This window comes from Engystomops pustulosus, chromosome 5, assembly GCF_040894005.1.
Source record: "Engystomops pustulosus chromosome 5, aEngPut4.maternal, whole genome shotgun sequence".
In the NCBI taxonomy this organism is placed as follows: Eukaryota; Metazoa; Chordata; class Amphibia; order Anura; family Leptodactylidae; genus Engystomops; species Engystomops pustulosus.
The window spans coordinates 191967878-191994458 of record NC_092415.1 but is presented as its reverse complement, the minus strand read 5'-3'; the positions used below and the strand labels follow the sequence as shown (position 1 = coordinate 191994458).

At 41.4% G+C, this 26581-nt stretch overlaps 1 protein-coding gene across 1 annotated transcript in view; it reads right to left on the bottom strand.

Annotated features, from left to right (window-relative positions):
- DNAJC1 (DnaJ heat shock protein family (Hsp40) member C1) overlaps positions 1-26581 on the bottom strand; it is a 289738-nt gene that overhangs the window by 180585 nt on the left and 82572 nt on the right. Inside the window, exon 5 of the mRNA XM_072154178.1 lies at positions 11291-11428. Coding sequence (XP_072010279.1) covers positions 11291-11308 — 18 coding nt within the window. The 5' untranslated portion in view covers positions 11309-11428. The remainder of the gene's footprint in view (positions 1-11290; positions 11429-26581) is intronic.

Below are 26581 nucleotides of genomic sequence, written 5' to 3'. Positions count from 1 at the left end.
AATTTTTACTGCCCCCACATAAGTTCACTGCAAAGGTGCCCACTGAGGCTCTGTTGCCCAGAGGCCTACTGAAACTTGGATCTGACCCTGTGTATGAGCTCAGCGCAAAAATACTTTTGACTGTATGTTCTTTTCATTTTAGGCATTGAGAAACCTTTTAAAGTAATACAAAGAGGAGATCACAAGAGGAAATTCCTCAATCATGAAATACATTGAATATTTTCTCTCAATTCATGTGTACCTAAGGGGGTTAACAAAAGAGAGGATGTTAGATATTTACCAATAATGTTCTGTGCATTACCTTTGTCTACACATATATACGATGGGGCATATTTATCATACGATAACCCAGCCGCTGCATTTTCACAGCGAGAATCGGGGCAAGCGGCTGGGTACCATCTATCCTACACCAGGCAGGGCCTGGTGTAGAAGAAAACGTAGCCGGCGACTTTTCACATATGAAAAGTCGCCAGCAGCAGCGAGTGCCCCAGCATGGGAACAGTAACGCCCAGCGCCGACTCACGCCCCCCTCATGCCCCGCTGGCATAGGTGGCAGAGAGGGCAAAATAATCGCAAGTATAATAATAAGCTAGCATTTGCGATTATTTCAGGGCCTCTACCCAACTGATGTGGCGCAGAGGTCCTGATAAATATGGTCCAATGTGTAATGCTTCTGTAAGGGAATGGACAAGGATGAAAAGGTATGACAGACAAGTACAGTGAGCCCTAAAGAAAATTCATCCCCAGCTGCCCCTCACATATTTGCCCATCCAACTCTAAGCGTTAGGTGACAGCTGGTCGACGCTCTACTCCTGCACCAAATTACAAACCCAGAGACGCATACAGGGCAAACCAAACACAAAAGAACAGTTGTACAGATGCAGTTCAAAACCAAGAAGACAATGCAGTACAGAATCAGGAGGTAAATGGATAGTCAGAAGAAAGGAAATAAATCAAATAATACAACATATAGAAGTCTATAAAACACTAGCAGACTCTGAGTAAGTGGGCAGACAAACCTCTTGTGACATCAGAGTCCCAGTCCAGAAATTCATTGGAGGAGGCATCTGTCCATCACAGTTCGCTTTATTGTGTGCAGCCCAGAACAAAGTCAACAGGAAATGGATTGGTGGAAATCAATAGCAAAGGGTAGGAGTGGAATGAGGAAGAGTTCAAACTAACATCAGCAACGCATATTCTGCTGTACTTTAAGCACAGATGTTATACAATGTATAATGTATACATAATATACATACCACTCGTAGTGGTATTGTTTTGTTGTGTTCAATTTGTTTTGCTTTTTTTTTTCAACCCACCATTCATCATTATATATTCAGAAATTAGTAAAGAGTAATTCTGAAACGTTAAGGATTTGTTTTATCCTTTTCTTCTAATAGTAATGTATTGTTCTAAGCTATACTAAATAAATATGTTTATACTTTACCCTAAAGCTGGGCAAAGACATATTTTGTTAGTCTAAAAGTACTTGGACAATAACAGCCTAGTGCCTTGTTCCTTATACCTGTCCTTATATACCATGTCTTATAACAGAGTACTACCTGTAATAAGACTATGGCTCTTTTTTAAGATACTGTATAAAATCAATTATAGTATTAACCATCATCATAATCACTGTGTATTTGATGGATGGGGCCTATTAATTACACATTACTTTCTTTGCTATCCTCATTATCCTTCTTTATTGGTTGTATATTACCTATTTTTACTAACATGAATTCCGGCTAAATTCCATAAGTAATAAACGAACAAATCAGTCACTGGAGATACTTGCTGGGAAAATAAAGTTCCTCTTTCAGGAAGAATTTGTTGTTTATGGCCTAGGATAGGTAAATTGCTGTATGGCTGACATTCTAGCAAAATTCTAATCCCTTCTAATGGAAAATAGTTAAGGCAGAAACCTGTGAAATCTTTAGGTGTTGAATATACTGGTCAACCCTGAGAAATATTGTATTTAAACAAAATTATAAAAAAGAGAAATATTGTATTATATAATACCCAAGCATTTAAGAAACATCACTTTGTTCTTTTTATTTTCACATGTGGATCATAAAATAAATATGAAACTAACTGCATTTCATGTTTGTTTTTAATTAAATTTGTATTTGGTTATATAATTCCTTGACCCCTTAAATGCAAAGTAATTTTTACAATCATATTACAAATATAAAATATATCAAAGCAGATCCGTGCCTGAAAGATAGATGTAAAGTTATAAATTACATCCACAATATGTGTTGGCTTCAAGGTCCCCAAAGCAGTTTCTTGAGGTTATTTCCAATTAATTACGTATCCGTCAATGAAGAAATTGCAGTAGTAATGCTCCGTGCTCTAGGGAAATAATATGACTCTGTCCTCTTACTGACAAGACAGACTACAAACCACAATACAGAGTAATAATGTAGATCACACATTCTCTTTATTCATTAGAGAAGATATAATATATCTTAATTTCTATAGCGCCATCATATTCTGCAGCGCTGTTCCGATCATGGGGACATCTCCAAACCAAATCAGATATTACAGAGCGATAATATTGTCAGATGTAACAACGGGAGGGCCCTGCTCTCAAGAGCTTACACTCTATGAGATATATCTATAAGGTAGCCATTTTAAGACAGACAAGTATTTATTTTAGGTAATTTCTTTGATTGTGCTGCCACATGCCAAATAACCACAATTTCATCAAATACACAATAAACCATATTACATTCCTAATTTCTGATAGGCCAAGGTATAACTAATTGCTGTAGCTGGCCTAATAAAAAAAGATGCTGATGCATAACGTACATGAGCATTAGGATATGTTCACAACATGTTATATGTTTTAGAGAATTTATGCAGTTGTTCCTTACACCTGAATGGGGATTGTAACAATGGATGTACAAGTTGCATAAACCCCATTGTACATTTCTGTAACAATACAACCACTAATACTAACATTATAAAAACAAAAGCTTCACAAAAAAATCGCCAGCTTCCAACTAATTTCTCTTTGCATCCAACCTACACACATGTGTCATCATAAGGAATATAATTACAGCAACATTTAGTAAAATATCTTATTGCCAAACCTAAAAATGTGCCATAGGAATGGCCTGGATAACATTATCACAGTGGATGTTCCAATACTTTTCATGATAAATTTCTGTATTAGATATTGCTGGATGTTTCACATACAAATGACCAAATTGCTACAATGTTATACTTGCAATAATGCTTAGTAATATGGCTCCTAATGCAACACTTAATAATGTACTATATGATTGTATTATGTCCTTATTGTACAACACATACTGCGCTATTATTGTATTTGTATTCTTGTCAATGGACTGTCATGACGTAAGTTATTTTATTTAGATTGCAAACTCTCATGGGCAAGGTCGTCCGTGCTTTTGTCTTATTGTTTGCTCATTGTAAAGTTATTCATTATGTATTATATAAGATCATTATTATTCTGTTGTCAATAACTGTGGTTCCTTTCCAGTTGTCGTTCACAATACTGTCATATACAGTAGGTTTGATAGGATTTCTCTGTCCTTTTGCATCTAGTATCGTCCTTGCACTTACAGTACATAGTGGTTGTATAATTAGTATTATTAGTGCTATTATGCCTCCCCTATATACACATTCATAGAAAACACAATCAGTCCGTGCATTTAACCATCTATTATTCCAATGCAGAACAACATTATTCTGTCTATTATGCATGGCTGTACTTTCCTGCATTTCTCTAAGTATTCACCATGAATATGCATTGTATATACCTATAATAGACACATTTCATATGGAGCACTATGGCTATTTCACGAAAGCAGGGAAATTTATATAATCCAGCTGCAAGGGACATCTGTCGTCTTATATACACCGTTCAGATGGCGTCCTGCCGTGTAACTTGCATGTTAGTGTTACAGAGCGTGCTCACTACAAGCTCAGGACCACCACGAATCCTAAATGTTACATATATAAACATATCAATTGGGGGGGTAAAGTTTAGTTTGTAACATAAAATTTTAAAGTTAAACCTACAAATAGTTTTACTCAAATATTGTCAATAAATTAATCTCCTGCTATATATTTACCTAATATCCACACATAGATAATTATTCATTTTTTCCAGGGTTTCTTATATTCTCCTAAAGGTCTATATAATACTTACAAGGTGAAAGCCAAACTAATACTCTTAATACTTAATAGGTGAAAGCCAAACTAAGGCTAAATTCACACTACTGTTCCTTCTCTCCATTAAAACCGTGAAGAATGGAGGTTTAACGTATCAGTGCAAAATCCCATTGACATCAATATAAATTTTGTGTCGTTCCCTATGGTCAGCTTTGTCACATATCCATTATCCGTGCGGTTTTTTTTTCAAACGGAGGAAAAGTACTGAGGCCGCCGTCATTTTTTTCATCCAAAAAGTGCATGGATAACGGATCCCTGCCTAAACGGGACATAACAGATGACATTAAATTTTAATTGATGTCAATGGGATTTTTAATTAAACCTCCATTAAATCCTCCAATCTTTACTTATTTAACAAAGGGAAGGAACAGTAGTGTGACCTGAGCCTAACTGGGTAATGTAATAGATTGTATTTACCTAAATATATTGAATTATAGGCCTACTACACCCAATGGAGAGTAGAGCTCTAATTGTGCTCAAGGATAATGCACATTACCTCGCTCCCTGTTATATTATTTCACCTTGTAGGGAACATCTGTGTAGGATAATGTATAGAGCATAACATGTAACTTGCTGCATTACCTGTGTTACGTGATACATTGCAGTATATATGAATTAGTGGTCATTTTGTCTTTATAAATGTACAGATTTAGCCTTCTCTGCCTTATTTGATGGACTCAGCAGAGAGGATTCCTGCCTCTGTCGTCTTCACCACCCACTCACTACAGCCGTACAATTATCAGCTCCAATGTTATAGGATTCTGCAGACTCGATTTCTACAGGATTTGATTTATTAAAGTTGTATATATTTTTTTCTACACAAACCTGGAAATTACGGCCTACTGTTTGCTCAAATCTTCTGTTTTATAGTCATTAATCTCCCAACTTGATTCTTTGTGCAGCTACGAGTCCTGTATTTTCTTTATTATGTAGTCTATAGCTATTCCAGCCGGGTTTATACTATTCCATAAAATAGATTTTATACCTGACAATGAATGAGCTTATTCTTGGAGAAGATAGAAGGCGGTATAAGGTTCCTTTTCTTTGTTGGCAAGTGTTTGTGGTAATTAATACATCATGGACCTAAACCGATATGTAATATTGATAGCCGCTCACTACGCAGTCATTTGTGGTAGGATAACATGTATCTGTGAGACAACATGATGAAATACTGTAGGTAATGGCACAGTGCTATTAATGGAGCACAGATCAATCGCCATTGCTTTCCAATGTATTGTTCATTATCTCGGGGATTTATTAAATCTCTGCTATCTTGAATATTCTGGATATTAACTCCTTAATGACGCAGCCAGTTTATAGCTTAAGGCTCAGTCCCATTTTTTGGATTCTGATTTGCGTCGCTTTATATGGTTATAACTTTTGAACACTGTTACTTATCAAAGTGATTCTGAGAAAGTTTTTTCCCCATATGTTGTACTTCATTTTGGCTGATAAGTTTTGCATTTATTTAGAAAAAAGAAAAAAATTATGAATTTTTTGAAAAATTTTCCATTTTTCGGAATTATAAATCATTGTGTTTTCACGCAGATAGATTTACTACCTAAATAAGTCGCTGCATAACATTTCCCATTTGTCTACTTTACATTTTCATCATTTTTTGAAATGTCTGGATAATATATTTTGACGTCACGCGGCTTACAAATCGAATATCGCTTTTCCGTATTTTCAGAATTGACCATTTTGGGGATAAATACAGTTTTGAAACTCCCTATATAAACTCCCTATATAACCAACCCACCCCTCAAACTATCAGAAACAGCTTTTAGGAAGATTGTTAACCTCTTGAGATCTTCACAGTAATTACATCAAAATGGAGGTGAAATTTAGAATGGTCAAATTGTGCCGGCTATACGTTCATTTAGCCCGAAAATTTACACATTTCCAAAAGATAAAAAGAGAAAACTCATCTTACAATTTGTTCCCCACATGTGTCCGTTACTTGTTTTATGGGTGCAGAATGGAAGGAGGGACCTGCAGCTGCCAGGATTTTAGTTTCCTCATTGGCCCCTTTTGTAGGCTATAACATTTTCGCTTTTTCGTTATTGGGGCCATGTGACGGCATTTCTTTTGCGGGATGAGATGCTTTTTTCAGTGTTACCATTCTGGGGTTGGTATCCCCTATTGATGAAAATTAAGGAATATTTTTTTTAGGTCAGGAGTAGAAAAGAATCAATTCTGTACTGGATTTTTTACTTTTTTTTGTGTGCTCACCGTTTAGCCTAATAATCATGTTATCTTTATTCTATGGGTCGATACGATTACGGGGATACCAGACATGAATATTTTTTTTTATAAAAACTAATGTGGGGAAAAATCTATCATTTTTGCTTTACCTTCTTCCAAGTGGCATAACATTTTTACTTTTTGGCTTCAGAGCTGGTTGATGGCTTGTTTTTTGTGGGACATTTTGTACTTTGCACCAGTATCATTCTGGAGTACATATGTTTTTTTAACACTTTTTATTGCATTTTTTTTTGTGGGATTCAATAGGTAAAAATCATAATTTTTGGCGGGTTTTTAACAGTTTTTTTTAAGGGCATTCATCATGCCGGTTCAATAATAATTTACTTTTATTCTATGGGTTGTTACGGACGCGGTGATACTGTATATGTGGGGTGATACTGGGGTTTGTGTTACGATTTAGACTTTTTTAGCGTTATATGTCTCTTTATATGTTATGGGGATTATGGGCATTTTTGACTATTTCCACCATGGGACATGAACAAGCAATCATCTGATTGTTTGTTCATGATAATATCCTGCAATACTGATGTATTGCAGGGTAATAGCAGTGTCAGCCTATGCACATGCATTGGCTGACACTGTGCCTTTAAGATGACGCCATCTTTCAGGCACTGCCAGCAGGCAGCTCAGGGGTCCTGATCGGATCAGCACTGCGTCCGATATATCAGCGCTGCGTCCGATATATCGGACGCTGAGCTCCAAGAGGTTAAGCATATTACAATACGTTGGCTAAGAATAGCTTCTATTTGCAGAAATAAAGGTTACTTTTAGCTGATGTTATTTCACTTCACATAATTGGATGTAAGAAGCTTCAGTTAATATTTATTGCGTAGTTATTATATGTCGAGAACCGTCCCAATCCATTCACTTTTTTGAAAAACATTAAAAACAAAAATCAAGCAATAAGCAATCTTCTAATGAATCCATTCTAGTTTACTTCTATAAAGGTCTTTCCTTAGTCAATTCTATGACTATTGTAAGATATTGTAAGATAAGATATTGTAGAGATATTTTTGCCATCTCAAGTAGTCAGTACAACTTAAGGTAGTTAATAAATACACAACTATACATGTAGACCGAAATCCCTTTAATTCAGCATCAAATTATCCGAAATCTTCCTTCCACCTTCCAAACAATTCCAGAAAACCCATCTGTTTAGGATCGCCTACAATACACAATAATCCATCATCTATCCTCCCATTTAGATTATGAGCCACATGGGCAGGAGCCTCCTTCCACTTGTAGCAGGTCAGTCTATTCTTGTGCCTTTTGTACATATTTGTGTTTGTTTCACGTAATGTATGTGAACCCCTTATGAAATGTACAGCTCCGTGGAAATAATGCTGCTCTTTAAATAAATAATACCGATTCCCACCATTAAAATACAATATAAAATAGATTTATAAAGACCAAAAGTGAAACTTTTATTGATGTTAACTTACTCAAATTTATATCTGTCACATATCTTTCTAACTATCTATTTCATTCATCAATCTATCTATAAATATCTATATTTATCATCCATATATTCTGTTAATCTTTTTTTCATATTATATTTATTCTTGATATATTCTTATTTTCATATTATATATTTTATCTATATATCTATCTGTCTAAGCAGCTGTAAACCTCCACAGATTGAACCAATCTTCCAAAATGTATCCAAAAAAGGGGCAGCACTGAAGTAGTAAGATTAAAAATATCACTCAGCGGCAGACCATTATTCCATGTAGCACCACCTTTCCCAGTTCATTTCACATTGTTGCTGCCAGTCTGGTCTCAAGTCTTTGGACAGTTTTTCCTTGGAGATACTTCTATATCTATCTATCTATCTCATATATATATATATATATATATATATATATATATATATATATATATATATATATATATATAATGTTTTTCTAATCAGTTAAATCCAAGGAAGAGGCAGGACTCTGGATTGTAGTGAAGCAAAGTGTGATCATTTTATGCCATGCAATGTTTTGGTCTACCACCTTTTTCAAGAATAGTATTAACAGCACACCAGCACATATTTAACCCCCAACCCACAATCTAATTGGTCAAATGTGAATTCAAACAATTAAGTGTACAGTGTAAAGAAACATAATATATCAGAAATATCCAGTGAATAATTCATACATGGATCAACTCATTGTAATACTAAAATTCCTTTATTGTAAAACATAAGTGAACTAGACTCTTAATAAAACATGTCCCTCCTATCGGTCTGTATCATCCACTGAGTTTCCATCTGTGTATAAATTTGTGTTCTATTTAGAAGTTTTGTTGATGTTGCCTGATGAAGAGACCTGAGTAGCCTCCAAAACTTGCAAATGTTATCATCCTTTTTAGTTAGTCAATAACAACGATTGAGGACTCTACATATATCCATCTACATATTGTAGTCTTGTAATAAAGATTTGTAGCTTGCAGAATGCTTGTGTGCTGTTTGCTTTTTGCATATTTCTCATATTGCAACATCAGTCACAGCATTATTTCACATATATAACCTGACAGGAGGCTTACACCCAACACATTGTCACGTTAGGCATAAAATATTGTCTTCCCCATTTCTTCTGAGTTAATGTAAAGTGATGATTGACAGACAAAGCAAACCCCTAATGTCCACACGCTGACTGTAAAGCTCCATGCATGTAATAAACATTATAATGATCTAATGACCCATGTCAGAAATGTTTCCCCTTAATAAAGGCTCCCATTGTTTGTTGTTACTATTTACGTAGCTGAGCTGCCAGATCCAGATAAAAGAACGACGTACAGTTTGTTTCTTTAATGGCTGAACAACATCACCACTTGTGTCACAATACAAGGAGCTAATTGTGTCATTAAACATTGTGTTCAGGTTTCAGTTACTTACACATTTTACTTAGAATTAATCTAAATATTGAAATTTTATGTCATTATGTTTTCTCTAAATGACTTCCTTTGCCAGTGTATTTTATTTTTATAAACAACAAAAGAAAAGAGGAAGGGTCGGTTCACTTACGTATGCACCAAATACAGTTCATAATCTTGTGGTGGAGGGTGCTCGGAAGAAGAGAACTGTGTTGATCACCAGCAACAAACCAAGAATCCAAAAGATGAACAGATCCAGCACTCCAAGTTTCAAATAGACTGATAAAAAATCTGTAAAGGTTTATTCAATCCATTCGTAAAAAAGACAAAAAAGACATACGGTCCGGAGACCCAAAGACCTACGCGTTTCGAATTATTATATTACATTCTTAGTCATGGACCATGACTAAGAATGTAATATAATCATTCGAAACGCGTAGGTCCTTGGGTCTCCGGACCGTATGTCTTTTTTGTCTTTTTTACGAATGGATTGAATAAACCTTTACAGATTTTTTATCAGTCTATTTGAAACTTGGAGTGCTGGATCTGTTCATCTTTTGGATTCCTTATTTTATTTTATCTATCTATCTATCTATCTATCTATCTATGAGATAGATTCTTCTTCTCTTCATCCTTGTGCATGTAAGTGCATTGGATGTGACACAATTTGAAAGTTAAATCCTACACTCAGTCCAAATCAGTACGACGGCACACCCCCTAAATTGTGTCACATGAAAATGGATCGTATGCACAAAAATCCCAGCACAGACACCTGTAAAATACCTGTGCAAGCAGTGTAATGCCCGAAACAGTCCGATGAAAATGAGCAGCGCAACCCTTAGCAAATGAGCCCCAATAAGTCCCCTGGCAGCTGACAATCCTGGAAACTTCCTAGTTGTGCTGCCATGCCGCTGCTGCAGGAAGGGTTAAAATTATTTTAATTTGCATCTCTGTCTTTAACCCATTAAGGACTTTTTCACACAATACGGTGTACGGAGCTGTGGGTGGTGTCATTTTTTGTGACTTTTGATGACATTTTATGACATCAATGCTTCTACTCTTAGGACTGTATGACCTTCTGATCACTTTTTATTGAATTTTTTATATTTTTCAAAATGGCAAAAAAAAATCCATTTTTGACTTTGGGCGCTATTTTCTGTTACGGGGTTAAATGCAGTAAAAAGCCGTAGTTATATTTTGATAGATTGGGAATGTGTTTATGATTTTTATTGTTTATTTATATTTATATAACTTCTAGGGAAAGGGGGTGATTTGAATTTTTAGGGTTTTTTATATAATTGTTTTAAACTTTTTTCATTTTTACGTTAATTATTTTTCAGACCACCTAGGGTAATTTAACCCTAGGTTGTCTGATTGATCCTACCATATACTGCCATACTACAGTATGGCAGTATATAGGGATTTTCCTTCTCATTCATGTATGAACCTCACATTCTAATCAATGGGTTAAAATGAGACGTCACAGGGAGCGACGATCTACACCAAGATGGCAGCACCCATGCGCCGTCATCTTTTTGAAGCTGCCAGGCATCTGCGGCCCCCTGATGACGTCACAGGGAGCGGCGATCAGTCGCCAAGACAGCCTCGGGTCTTCTGAAGACCCGAAGCTGTCTCATTTTAACCCATTGATTACAATGTGCGATTATCCGGAAGTCCCATAGGTCTCAATGGAGCACATGATGGAGGGAACCCCGGTTGTGTCAATTGTGGGGGGGTCTATTAGCTGCGTCTCCTCGCAATCATATATTTATTCAATTAATGAAAAAACCCATTTAAATTGCAACCAGATTATTTTTTAGCAGATATTTCATACAGTACATCAAATCAGAGGCTAAAAATACAATGAATTGTAATTGTGATATTTTTAACTAAAAGTAACACTGTAGAAACATGTCCCTGCGAGCCCCCGCTGAGGAATCCCACCAAAAAAAAAATGCTCACTTACCTGTGTCTTCCGTTGCATTGTTGCCACCGTACTTCATCTCCATGGAAACTCTCCTCTGCGCTGTTTTGGCGCTCACTTAGCCTTTCACCTTGCTATCGTCAAGTTGAGTAAATTGGTAGTAAGTAATCCTGCGCATTTCTGTGACAAAAGACAAAACAGATAACTTATCTAAGAAACCAGGGAGATTCATAGAGGCTGAAACATGATAATTGGTAATTTTCACATGAATATTTATACTCATTCTGAAACATCTAAATGATGCTTGAAAATAGACGATTTCATGAGTGAAAGCACTGACAATACAGCTGACATATTACACAAAGCGTATGAATTCTTATGTGCAGTAACTGTGTGTGGACTTTCTGTTCTACACTCAGTCGTCTTATTCTCTAGACTTCCGGCTTCAGCTCTCTGACTACTTATTGGTGTTATGTGGCTGCTTTTTCTGTAACCCTTCCTCTCTAAAGTCTCCAGCGCTAGTATCTAATACCCATATTGCACACGTGTGCCACTGTAGATGTCCGTGCTGGGTGTTGTCTTTCTATTAAGTCTCCTGCCAGACACATTGCAGCAATGTAATAGGCAACGTGACAGTAACTACACTCCATCCTCCTGCTGACCCCAATGCTACTTCATTCTGTCACCCCCATTAACCCAAACAGCACAGGTGTCCCTGGGTCCTGGCATGGCTGCTTCCAGGATGGGTTCATACAACTCCACATCCTCTTATCTAGGACACTGACAGTTTTGTAATGTTTAGGATGTAATAATCATGATATATCATATGTCTTAACCATTAGAGGATACAACCATTTTTAGTTTTTTGCTTATCCGTTTACCCACCTTCTCAAAAGCAAAATCATTTTCTTTATTTTTCAATTTACAGAGGCGTATGAGGACTTGTTTTCTGTGTAACAAATTGTACTTTTTAGTGGCACCACTTAATATTCCATGCAATGTACAGGGAAGCTAGAAAATATTCCAAATACGGTACTTCAAAAGTGATCAAAAAACACAAGTGTGCCATTTTCTAGGAAGTTTTCCTTTTACATCTTTCACATGACACCTGTCCTTTATTATTTAGGCCAGAACAATTATAGCAATATATGTAAATGTATATAGTTTTGTCCTCAATCTTAAAAAAATTTAAAAACTTTGAATAATTTCTTTTTTCTGTATTGCCATTTTCTGACACTAACTTTTTAATGTTTCCGTGTACAGGTGTCATTTTTGTGATTATGTTTTCATTGATTTTGTGAATTGTATGTGACCTATTGATCAACTTTTTTTCAAATTTTTATGTAACGTGGGTCAGACATTTTGGGGAGTGGGGATTCTTAAAATGTTCAAGATTTTATATTTTAGTTTTTTATGTATACGTACTACGGAAATGGAGTGATCTGAATTTTTACTTTTGTTGATTTCCTGGTGTGCACAACTATAGCAGCAGCTTTCTTCTCTTTTGCATGTTGCACATTGGTTTTCAGCAATGCTTGCCGTGCCCAGACAATTTTAAATGTTTTAATAGTAGTGTCTGCTGTTTTTTGTTTGCTTCTACAAATCATATCAGGTCTAATCAGGTGTGTAAAAAGGTCAAAACACTCCAAAATAGGAACTCAACGGTTTATACATCTTTCTGGCAGATTTTAGAGCCAAAGGCAGAAATATCTTAGATAGATGGTATGAAGGAAGTAATTAAACCTGTACTTTACTTTACATAAACTTCTGCCTTTGGCTCCTAAAACTGCACCCAAATCAGCTACAAAAAGACTATGGGGCAGATTTACTTACCCGGTCCTGTCGCAATCCCGCGGTGCGTTATCCGACGAGGATTCGGGTGATTCACTAAGGTCGTGCGTCCAATATCCTGCATGTGTTGCTTCCGCGCCGAGGTCCGCCGGAGTTCACCTGCTTCTTCCCGGTGCATGTAAGTGCTTGGCTTGCAACACAATTCTAAATGTTATATCTTGCGCGTTGTCCGAACCCGTCGGGTTGTCCGACGTCCACGCCCCCCAATTTCTGTTGCGTGCAAGCCGGCGCCTTTGTGCCAAAATCAGATCGCGTGCACCAAAATCCTGGGGCAATTCGGCGCAAAACGGAAACCTGACGAAAATGCGCTCCGCGGACCCTTAGTAAATGAGCCCCTATATGTGACTCCATAGTAGGTAAATGGATGCTACTTTGTATAAAGAAAAGATAAACATTTACAAACCATCAAAGAGAAAACATTATGACATGTGCCCCTAATCTTTCTTGGCTGGAGAGGTGACAGGTCCTCCTGAAAAATGATGTACAAGTATTTACCTGCAGGTAATTCCCACGTATTGAGCATTTCCTTCAGTCTTTGTCTTTGCTTTGTTATGGAAGAGCTATGATCAGTTATTGCATATAAAAGTGGCTGTGTATGAAGAGAACCACAAGCTTTCTAGGATTTCCATCGCAACAGTGTCATTATGAACTTCGCAACCGCTAAATCACTAATGAAGAGAATTACTTCGGTGCACATAAGCTACAACAAGGAGATTGCCTGGAGGACCACATTACAGGGGTGTTTCCATTTTAGCAAATACATGATATTGTTTGTAAGATGAAAAGTGATGCAATTTTCCAATATCCTGTATAAATTCCTCACAGTTTTATAGATCTCTGCTTGCTGTCATTCTATAGGAAGCTTCATTCTTTACTTCCTGTGGAAAACACCGGTCCCTGGTCCTGTGATGTCACACAGGTGCACGGCTCCTTATATCCCTGGCCTGTGATGCCACACAGGTGCACGTTCTCGTTATATCCCTGGTCATGTGATGTCACACAGGTGCACGTTCTTGTTATATACCTGGTCCTGTGATGTCAGACAGATGCACGGCTCGTTATATCCCTGGCCTGTGATATCACACAGGTGCACGGCTCGTTATATCCCTGGCCTGTGATGTCACACAGGTGCACGGCTTGTTATATCCCTGGCCTGTGATGTCACACAGTTGCACGGCTCGTTATATCCTTGCTCATGTAATGTGACACAGGTGCAGAGCTTATTATATATCCCTATTCATGTGATGTCACACAGGTGCACGGCTCATTATATCCCTGGTCATGTGATGTCATACAGGTGCACGGCTCGTTATATCCCTGGTCATGTGATGTCACACAGGTGCACACATAGTAATCTGAAAGGTATGCTGTACTTCGGGGTAAAATGTTTAATTACACTGTGTCAGGGACTTTACACTCCACTAGTCATTAAAAGCTTCAGAACATGTTAGTGCCATATGCAATGTAATAATTATGGTCCAAAATGAGAAAAGGCAGGACACACATGTGTTTGTCTTGGTTTGTTACATGGGGCAGATTTTTCTTAGTGTCATGCGCCCTTTTTGGTTGTATTTTAGTGACTATTTGGACACACTGGGGTATTTGCACAATTTTTTTGGCCTTTTTCCAGCAGTTCACCGGAGTTGGCCCTGGTTTGCGCCTAATTTGTCTTTATATTTTTTCCTGCTTCCGGATGTTTGCACCTTTTTTAATATTGATTTACGCCTATATGGGTGCATATAATAATGCCAGTACTGACCATGCTAAATTTGCATCTAATAAGGCTCAAACAAAGCCAAAACGACAAAGGCGCAAAAAGAGCTCAGAAATAAGATAAATGACCCCCTATGTGTTCATCTGTAATAATAATGTTGTGGTGCAGTAACCATTATCATGAATGTTTCTCTTAATATATATGCAACACCCTCGCCGATGCAAGGCAGAGGCGTTGTTGCGAATACGTCCCATCATGTAGCTTGCAGCCTGTGAAGGGTCTGATAAACTCCACAGCAGGTCACTACATAACAATTACATAACACAGATGAGCACTGCAGAGGTAGAGCCTGCCTGGTAAGGCAGGAGTTAATTGTTTTCTGTGATGTAATTCCAGCAACCAATCACATGTGTTATACTGTATGTCTGTGAGCTGAGATGTAATTGGAGAAGTAGCCACCACCTGACCAGTGGGAGTAACAAAACCCCTGGTCAGGAAACTTCTAGAGTTCAGAAGAAGAAGTCAGTCAGACCTAGGAGTCTGAACAGAGCAGATTAGAGACTCAGAAGAGTCAGTTCAGCCAGCACACCAGACAAGAGCAGGTGAGCCCAGCTCCCTGCCTGAGTGTAGTGAGTTAGTCAGTGAGGAAAGGGATATCATCCTACCTTCAAGGGTAATATCTGAAGCAACCCAGGACAAGCTGAAGCATCTTACTAGGACACAGCTACCTCCCAGCCTGCCCATTGCATCCAGGCTGGTGATCTACATCCTGTGGCTCCCTCCAACTGCATCTACAGCATTCTACCATTCTGTTAAGGCACGTTGCTACTGTTCCTGTCGGTTCCAATAAAGAACTGTAAGTTACTTTTGTTCAACGTCTGCCTCCATCTGGTTCCTGCTACTACGGCTGTCACCATCACGGGCACCCTATCCACTACACTGGGACTCATACTCCAGACCCCAAAGGGTTGCCCCAGGGAGAACCGCTATAGCAGCCTCTCCCTCATCATTTCTTGCCAACACCACCCTGCTGGAGACCTGCCAGGCTGTAGGACAGCCCTCCGGTTCCCCATACCAAGCACCGTGACACTAGCGTGCCTAGGCCGCAACCGCCAGCCACTCAGGTACTGTGGGCCCGGCTGACTCCAGGCCCCAAGAAAAGGCTAGGCCCCGGTGGGGGATGTTGCAAGTGGCGCCACGAACAGGATTTATACTTCTGTGCCTTATTCTGGCACTGTAGACTGTCCTTTATTACAAAGACTGTGCTGCCTAACCCTGCTGCCATTCGGGTTTAGGCCCAAGTGATTGTGTGCATTTTTACATTGAACTGTACTACTGCTGCCACGTGCTGTCGAGCTCCGCTCTAGCACTCAAGAGGTTAAATCCTGCAAAGAACTTTGTCAGCTCTGCTACATCCGGCGCTGCCGCGCCTGAAGCATTTTACCTCAGAGGCGAGTGGCGCAGCACGGAATTCCAGCCCGCCAAATCCTCACTGGCGGGAATTCCAGAGTCGTCACCAGGCTCCACCCCCCTGCGCGAGTGGCGCGAAGTACCGTGGAGGAGGAGCTGGAGCGTATGCAGTTGGCAATGAAGAGGGTTAATCGGCCATCTTGTATTTCGGCGCAGGCCGTGTCTGAAGCCTGCCAGCAGCGTGCGCATCATCCGGAGTTCCGGCGCACGTGTCCTGCAACTGGAGGAGAGCACCGCTGAGCATCACCGAGCCCCTGCTGCCTGCCGGACATCGGGAATGGAGTCCTTCGCGCACCGGAGCTGTCCTGTCACCGCGGCTGATCCTGAGTGAGTACCGCTGGGGAAGTTAAGGGGGGGTAGAGATTGTTTCCGACGCTAGGTTATTGGCTCACCTCCCAGGGAATAGTGACTGTGTCTTAAAGTGCCCACGTCCCATTCTAGCCATCGCCCATAGCAACGGACATTGTGTAACCCTGCAGACTTCCCTCAGCTAGGCCAGTCATGTCCGCCCAGGACGAATATACGGGACTGGAGCAGGTCCCGTCCCCTGGTCCCTCCTCAGGGTACCGGAGCATGTTAAGCCCTCCAGAGAGTCCCTTCAGCCCTTCTACAGCTAGTGTCCCTGTGACCCCCACCATGATGCCTCTGACTATGCCCTACTATCTGGGGGCCCCCTGGTTACCCCACTACGAGGGAGAATTACACACTCTCCCTGAATTCAGAGACAAGTTGTTAGCCACCTTCACCCTGTACCCGCTCACAGAGGAACAGAAAGTGGGCATCCTAACCGGGCAGTTGAAAAGACCCGCTCTCCGGGAAGTCAAGTCTTGGCCCCGAGAACAACGCCAGAATGTGGTCCAAATTATTGATAGGCTGCGCAACACCTTTGACAAGTGTACCTCCTCAGAGTTGAAGCAGCAATTCTTCGGGAAAAGACAGAAGCCCCAAGAGTCCCTCCGAGATTTTGCCCTCTCCCTACAGGAGACATGGAAGGCCATAACCCGTCTTGAACCCAAAGACGCTGAAACCTCTGATCAAACCCTGAGGGAACAATTCATTAATGGACTTGTTGATAGAAATCAAAGATGTCAGCTAAAGATCATCTCTTCTCAACATGCCCAGGCCTCCTTGAGTTTAAGGAAATTGGCATTGACATATTAGGGGACCGACCGCCTACTGGACCGCAGAAAGAGCCTGAATCCGTGGAAATGGAGGACTCTGCTCTAGCTTGCCATCCAACGCAGTCGACATCACCTACTCCTGCGGTTACGGAAGTTGCTGGCTTAGCAGGACTGGTCCCTAATCTGGCGGACACCCTGCATAAAATACTCGATCGGTTGACCCAGTTGGAAGTGACTGTCTCCGCTATGAGGAAGAAACCTCCAGAGAACTCTGTACGGTCAGCTACCCCTCGTGACTCCCCGGCCAAACAGCGCCCAAGGGAAGTGAAGTTGTTAAGCACCTGGAGTCAGAAGGAACCCCACCAGCAGCTACTGCCGTAAATATGGGCATGAAGAGGATGGATGTCGTCAGTTAAACGACAAACCCTTGTAGCTAAGGGACGACCCCCAAGGGAAGAACCTCTAGGTCCCCGAGATGCCAACTGGATGCCCAGGTCCGTGGGGACACGCCCCATGGTTCATGTAACCATCAACGGAGTTACCCTACCGGCCTTAATCGATACCGGCTTTCAAGTGACCACCCTCCGGAGTGCTACCTTCGAGAAATGCCGAGGAGGAGCATCCTTAGTCCAGCCTCCCAAGGCTTACTTGAACATTATTGCTACGAACGGAAAACCCGTACCCATCCGTGGCTACTGGGAGCCCACACTAACCATTGGAGACACTGAGTTAACCAGACAGGGCGTAGTGGTGACACGAGTGCCCGAAAATGGTAACTTCCCCTTGGTACTGGTTACCAATGTCCTCCGCAACTGCTACCCAGAAGTGCTGAAGGCTCTCCACGACTCCCTGCCAACAGTGCCCAACGGTTCCCGGAAGGTAATTCAGGAGACTATGCAGGTTCTAGCGGCGCAACAGAAGTTTGCTGGCCCTAATGGAGAAATCTGCAGAGCCCGGATCAAGGATCCCCAACCTGTCCGCCTTCAACCTGGGACTGAGACGTTAGTATGGTGTCGAGCCTGCATGGGCGTCCAAGATCAAGATTACCAGGCGATAGTAGAACCTCTACCAGCTGATGAAGACCTACCCATCCTAGCCGCCAGGAGCCTAGTCACTGTATCCCGAGGACAAGTACCCATTCGACTACTAAATGTGGGAGACTCCCCAGTAGATCTGAGAAAATATCAAGCTGTAGCCACTCTCTTCAGCGTCCATCCTGAAGACTTAGTGGAAACCTCTCTGTCTGCCTCCCAACAGTTGGAAGTGAAGTAAAGTGCTGAAGGTGAGGTACAAGAGATGAAGACAGCCAACGTTATCCAGGAGAGTCACAGCCCATGGGCTGCCCCGTTGGTCCTTGTGAAAAAGAAGGATGGAACCCTTTGATTCTGTGTTGACTATAGGAAGATCAACAATATCACCCACAAGGATGCCTATCCGCTGCCTCAAATCGAGGAATCCCTCGCAGCCCTAGGGTCAGCTGCCTACTTCTCTACCCTGGATCTGACCAGTGGCTACTGGCAAGTGGCCATGGCGCCGGAAGACAGAGAGAAGACGGCTTCACCACCCCAATGGGTCTGTTCGAGTTCAACAATATGCCGTTCGGGCTATGCAACGCCCCAGGCACATTTCAACGACTGATGGAGAGATGTTTGGGTCATCGAAACTTCGAGACTGTCCTGTTATACTTGGACGACATCATCATCTACTCCAAGACTTATGAAGACCACCTCCGCCATCTGGCTGAAGTCTTCCAAATCCTGACCCAACATGGGTTGAAGGTCAAGCCATCCAAGTGCCACCTGCTACAACACAGCGTCAAGTACCTGGGACATGTGGTGAGCGCTCATGGAATTGAGACAGATCCAGAGAAGATTGCAGCTGTCCACGACTGGCCTACCCCATCAACCATACGGGACATCAAAAGCTTCCTGGGATTTGCCAGTTATTACAGGCGTTTTATCCCGAAGTTTGCCCAGCTGGCGGCTCCCCTGCAAGAACTCCTAAGGGGCCTGCCAAAAGAGAGCCAAAGTTCCCGAGTATCCATTGAGTGGACAGCCGAACGAGAAGCTGCCTTCCAGATGCTCAAGCAACGGTTGACTGAGCCTCCGGTGTTGGGATATCCAGACTACAATCTGCCTTTCACCCTATACACCGATGCCAGCAAGCAAGGCCTAGGGGCTGTACTATCCCAGCTCCAGAACGGAACTGAAAGGGTCATAGCCTACGCCAGCTGTTCCCTCCGAGAACCGGAGCAAAACGACCAGAACTACAGTTCCTTCAAGTTGGAGTTTCTGGCGTTAGTCTGGGCTGTGACCGAAAAGTTCAAGGACTACCTGGCTGCATCCTTCTTCACTGTCTTCACAGACAATAATCCCTTGGCGCATCTGAACACTGCTCGTCTTGGAGCACTGGAACAACGGTGGGCCTCCAGACTTGCCAACTTCAACTTTACCATCGAGTACCGGGCTGGTAAGACCAATGACAACGCCGACGCTCTGTCCCGTCTCCCTGACCAGTGGGAGGGACCCTCCACGGATTGTCAGTGGGAAGATGTGGAGATGCCAGCGTTCTATGCCCGGTTTGTGCGTCAAGATGCCCAGAGAGTTTACTCCTTACCGTCAGAGGCAGCGCCTGCTACTCCTCAAGAAGAGTCAGAGCCCCCTGCGGAAAAGGACCTCTGGATGAGTCTTCAGGCTGATAGCTGCGCCATAGGAGAAGTGATGGACTATCTCTCTAGTGGGCGAGTGCCTGTTGTTTCCACTCCAGTAAGAGGTACCCCGGAGAGACCATCATCCCCACCGCAGTCTCCAATACTGCTACCTGTGGAGGATGATCCGGCTCCAGAGTCTGCAACCCCTGAGGCATCAGAGGTAGCTGAGACTTCGACTCCAGCGCCTGATTCAGAGGAGGACGATGAGGAGGTTGTTATCTTCTCCCAACCGGAACTTCGGAGGTCTCAAAGGGAGACGAAAGGTAAAGCTCCTGCGTACCTGCAGGAGTACCAACTGGTGTCACACAGAAGGAGGAGGCAGGTACGCTTTTCTGACACTGAAGTACTCACCACTGAAGAAGATACTGAGTAACCCCTGATAGGCTGAAAGCCCACTTCAGGTACTGTGAATATTGTAAATGCTTTACTTTATTTATACTGCTATCCCATTTGGGCTGAACGCCCGCTAACCTCACAGAGCCAGAAACTGTCCTGAGACTCTACCCCTATTTACTTATCTCAGTCAAGAGACTCTCCTTGAACTGCCCACTGTCATGTGCTATGATAGCACCCCTTCCTCTGCCACAGCAGAGATTCCTACAAAGGACTCTGTCCCTCTACACATTTATTGCACTTTTCCCACCTCAAGGGCTGTACCCAGAAGATGGACTTTGCTAATAAAGACCTTCTGAGAGACTTTTGCCAACTCAAAGGAAAAGTTACTATTGACTTTTTGTATTGCACTTAATGCCTTCCTTTTTAGGTACGGACATTTTGCTTGCACTATTATGCCTTTCCTTTTTAGATAAAGAGACATTTTATCCTGCTACCCTGAGTAGCCTACCTCTGTAACGTTTGTAACGTTATGTTTAAGATGTATACCCATTGGGCTTCTAAGCCAATGAGAGTTTACCAATATGTTTGCACACTGCCATTTAATGCCAGTAGTTTGCACTAACCTTTTATAGGCTTTTTAGATTGTAGTGTGGCTGTGTCGAACCGTTTATATGTAAACCCTGGCCGCTATCTTATGCCTCAAACCGAATCTTCGTAAGTGGGGGTAGTCCGTAAACTGCAGGACCTTAGGGGACCGGGGGGTGTTAAAGATGTAGCACCTGCATGCCACTCATACAGAGGCAAGAATGTCAGTCGGCAGGTACTTGTACAATGTATAATGTCTTATTGTATCACATATGCCAATGTAACGCATATATACACTATATATTTGTCGTCAGGGAAGAAGTGTTTATATAACAAATATACAGGCCCTGGTGCAAGGAGTGGATTACAGTACATGACACCACACCTTTCCTACTGTACAGTTTGGTTTAATGGCGTTAGCGACCAACTGTCACACTTCACATTCACATGTCCTTGTCTTAGTCCGACACCAACCCAGGTGCCTGTCTCCAGGACCATGGGCGGTTTGTCCCTACAGATCATGTAGTCTGCACTTCACAAAAGTGTCTCTTTAAATCTACCTCTACCGGCCATTACTTGCACGGATCCCCCAGAGGTTCCCCGCTGCTGGCCAGCGGTTGGTGTTCTGCACCCCAACCAGTCCATAGTCGAGTCGAGGGCGGCTCTTTCAATTGCCCCGGGGGTATGCAACACCCTCGCCGATGCAAGGCAGAGGCGTTGTTGCGAATACGTCCCATCATGTAGCTTGCAGCCTGTGAAGGGTCTGATAAACTCCACAGCAGGTCACTACATAACAATTACATAACACAGATGAGAACTGCAGAGGTAGAGCCTGCCTGGTAAGGCAGGAGTTAATTGTTTTCTGTGATGTAATTCCAGCAACCAATCACATGTGTTATACTGTATGTCTGTGAGCTGAGATGTAATTGGAGGAGTAGCCACCACCTGACCAATGGGAGTAACAAAACCCCTGGTCAGGAAACTTCTAGAGTTCAGAAGAAGAAGTCAGTCAGACCTAGGAGTCTGAACAGAGCAGATTAGAGACTCAGAAGAGTCAGTTCAGCCAGCACACCAGACAAGAGCAGGTGAGCCCAGCTCCCTGCCTGAGTGTAGTGAGTTAGTCAGTGAGGAAAGGGAAATCATCCTACCTTCAAGGGTGATATCTGAAGCAACCCAGGACAAGCTGAAGCATCTTACTAGGACACAACTACCTCCCAGCCTGCCCATTGCATCCAGGCTGGTGATCTACGTCCTGTGGCTCCCTCCAACTGCATCTACAGCATTCTACCATTCTGTTAAGGCACGTTGCTACTGTTCCTGTCGGTTCCAATAAAGAACTGTAAGTTATTTTTGTTCAACGTCTGCCTCCGTCTGGTTCCTGCTACTACGGCTGTCACCATCACGGCACCCTATCCACTACACTGGGACTCATACTCCAGACCCCAAAGGGTTGCCCCAGGGAGAACCGCTATAGCAGCCTCTCCCTCATCATTTCTTGCCAACACCACCCTGCTGGAGACCTGCAAGGCTGTAGGACAGCCCTCCGGTTCCCCATACCAAGCACCGTGACACTAGCGTGCCTAGGCCGCAACCGCCAGCCACTCAGGTACTGCGGGCCCGGCTGACTCCAGGCCCCAAGAAAAGGCTAGGCCCTGGTGGGGGATGTTGCATATAGATCATTGCTTAATGAAACAGAGATTCACTGGAGCTGCAGAGATAAGACTTCTGATAGTGTATAAGGGGAGATGGGTCTCCATACTGCATCATTTCATAGTGAAAATTCCCTTGTGAGTCACAACATGCAAGTTACTGAAACCGTATTACACAGCAATGCGTGCAGAGATGGAGAAATTGTGCATAATCTCAAGAGTTGTCACAATGAAAGAAACATAAATGTACGCCTTGAACTTTGAATTGTTAGTTTCCCAGGGGCTCTTTCAGTAACCTGACACGTTCTTAGGCCATAATGCTGCAAGATGATTATTGGGGTAACACAGCAGGGCTTATCTACTAAGGGTCACACTACTCACTTTTGACAGACTTTGCACCTTTTTCAGGGATTGCACTGCTTGGACAGGTATTTAACAGGGGTTGCGCTGGGATTGTGGGGTGTGTCGCGTGCTGCTTCCATGGGACACAAATTAGGGGGCGGGCCGTCCTGACAGATTCAGACTGAGCGCGGGATTTAACTTTCAAATTGTGCTGCAAGCCCAAACACTTACATACACTGGGAAGAATGGATGGATATCAGGCGCACGATCTTAATGAATTGCAGCATAGTGCATTATACACAGACTTTCGGGGAACTCCACAGACCAGGTAAGTAAATGTGCCCAAGTGTGATTGAGTGTGTTAGTGGTTGGTATGCCATCCCTGGTTGAGATGATGTATTCTGCTTATCTTTATGAACTGCAGTCAGTGCTCTGCAGGGGCTGGGGACCCAATAGGAATATTCACCTTTTCTTATTCTTCTTCAGGCCCATAATAAGCTCTAACTTGTGTCTAATCCAAAGACAATCGTACTAAACTGTAACAGCTTTCACAAGATAAAAAGTTTCCAAAAGTGTCATCCTATGAAAGTGGCAAGAAGTTAATTTGTGTATGAAGCACAGTAGATCAAGCTTATATATGGTACATTTAAATACTGCAGGGGTGGATTGTCATTCTAGACACTATTTAGCTGTGGCCTAATACGATCCACCTCAATGTATAGATTTTGCTGTCCGGACGTCTTATGATCAGAACACACACAGAGACCCTGGACATAACCCAAACCACATCATATTAAGACATGGGCATGACCCTATTATACTTACTATGATATAGGGTCAGGGCTACTCTTTTTACTGGCTCTCTGCACTAAGTTTATGAGTGTGAGGTCTATCTCTTATCTTCTATACTATATTCTATGTAACAGCCTTATAAAGCTGGTACTTATTTATCAATCCTACCAACCCATAATTTTGTGACCCGTCCACTTGTGTTGGCTTTGCCTGCTGTTAGGGATGATCCAAATATTTTTTTTCAGGACCACTTTATATTCCCAATCTGTCCCTGCTTGTCATTTATGATACTGTTGCTTCATGTATAGACTGCAGCACAATCTTAGTGACAAATGAAAGTCAAGGAAGACTAAGCTTCTCCCATAGTTACCAATAAGCTCATTTTCTTCCACCTTACACTGCAGTTTCAGTATGTAAAGCAACTTAAGTGCTCATTTACATGTAATTACCCCAAATTTCTGACTGCATTACAAGCTCTAGATAGCTCCCACTCATAAGCTAAAGTAGATTGTTGAATCTTAAGATGCAATCTGCTGTAGGCCCTTCACACAATGATTATGGTTAGAGTAAAAAACATGCACAGAATGTTGTATAATCAGAATAGTATTAGAATGTGAAACAATGGATAAATAAACTGAATAAGCAGAATATGCCTGAGCACTGAGAAAAGAACATAACATTTATTAATCCTATACAACTCAGATATATATATATATATATATATATATATATATATATATATATATATATGTATATATATATATATATATATATATATATATATATATATATATATATACAGGCAATCCCCGATTTAAGAACACTCGACTTACAGACGACTCCTAGTTACAAACGGACCTCTGGATGTTGGTAATTACTGTACTTTAGCCCCAGGCTACAATAAACAGCTATAACAGTTCTCACAGGTGTCTGTAATGAAGCTTTAGTGTTAATCCTGGTTCTTATGACAACCCAACATTTTTATAATCCAATTGTCACAGAGACCAAAAAAAATTGTCTACAGCTACAATTATAAAATATACAGTTCCGACTTACGTACAACTAAAGAACAAACCTCCAGAACCTATCCTGCACATCACCCGGGGACTGCCTGTATACAAACTGGAATTTAAAATTAGGGAACAAAGGCCCTAGGTTTGAATTAGGATTGGGTTGTGGCTATTTAGATGTTTCTCTGTTTTCTATTTCAAGGATTTCCTCTACCCGTTTTGCTGCTTGACAGGGGGGCATTATCCTACATGCAAATTGCTGAATGAGTGAAGAAAGCAAGGAAGGAACCAAAGTTTGTTGAAGAAGTTTCTGATACACACTTTCATTTACTTTGCCATGTAGCTGCCATGTCCAACTCCTGCTGCAGAAAACATTCTCCAAACACTTCCACCATCTTTCACTGACTGTGATTCTTTCTGCCAATAATAGATTTGGTCACTGCAGATTGAGCCTTCAGTCCAAATATTCTTAAATGTCGAGACACTGGGGGAGATTCATTATGCACATAAATCTTTCCTTCCGCGCCAGTTTCCTGGGTTCTCCAGCCCGCACGCCACTTTTGGTGTGTCAGCTAGCTTGCATGAGCCGTGGTGGGCAGGGCAGGTAGTGGTATGTAGGAAATTGTGTATATTTCTCTCATTTTGATCTCAGGTGTATATTTGTGTAAATATTGAAATATAATAATGAGCCTGAGACTGACATGACACATTAATCAAAGTGGCTGATACAGTTGTTGACACTCTTTTATAACTTTAATTATAACTTATCACCTATTAATTGGCTTTCTGTGCACCAACATTTTGGAGCATATTAGATAAAGCAAGATATAAAAAGTCTATTTGATACAAACTAAATGTGGTGTTTATCATGTACAGCAGTTTTTGAGTGCAAAATAAACCATGGTTCTGAGGCGTTGGCTTGGTACATTTCTCCAATACTTTAGTTTAAGCTGGAGGTGAATGGAGTAAACAGTCCCTGGTTAATAAGCTAACATACTCTGCTTACATTTAGCCACTCCTGAAAATTTAATTAGCGCTGTATGTCAAAGAGTAAGGACTTATTTATTGTAATTGTTATAATCAAAGTGGAGAATATTTCTTTTTATACCCATAATTTTCTAAATTTAAGGCCAAAGATGGCCATCAACGCTGTGTGAACACAGCCTAAGATTTATACCAGCACAGAATCTTCAATGTTTTTAATTCAAAACATTAAAGTGTTATCTTTCCTTACCCTAACTTCCCCTTTAACCATTTATTTTACTGTTTTGGACAAAACATGCATTAAAAATTGCTAATCAAGTAAGGTCGCTCTGGAGAACATGATTTACTCATTACTTCCCAAATGATTAATTTCGTAATTATCTTGTGATTTCATCCCTGTTTTTGACATGTAGACTGGTCTTGATGTTTAGATCAAACATACCACAGATCTTGTCTCACCATAGAAGTAACGATTATCATCAATGATCAAAGATAAAAAAGTAAACCAGAAATATAGTCACCCCGATTGTCAGTCTATAACATTGTCTGCATCATCCTAACACAGTCTTGTAATAGGGTAATTTCCATATTACTTTATCTTTACCCCTAGCTGGCAAAGGATGAACTGTGGTATGCAGGGTCACATGTATGGCTGGGGATACTGCTACGCTCTACTGTTACAGGAGAGAGCAATGGAAACAAAATATTGAGGGTAAACAAAAGGTCATTGTGTTCCCCATAGGGTTTAATGTACAAAAGATTATCTTCC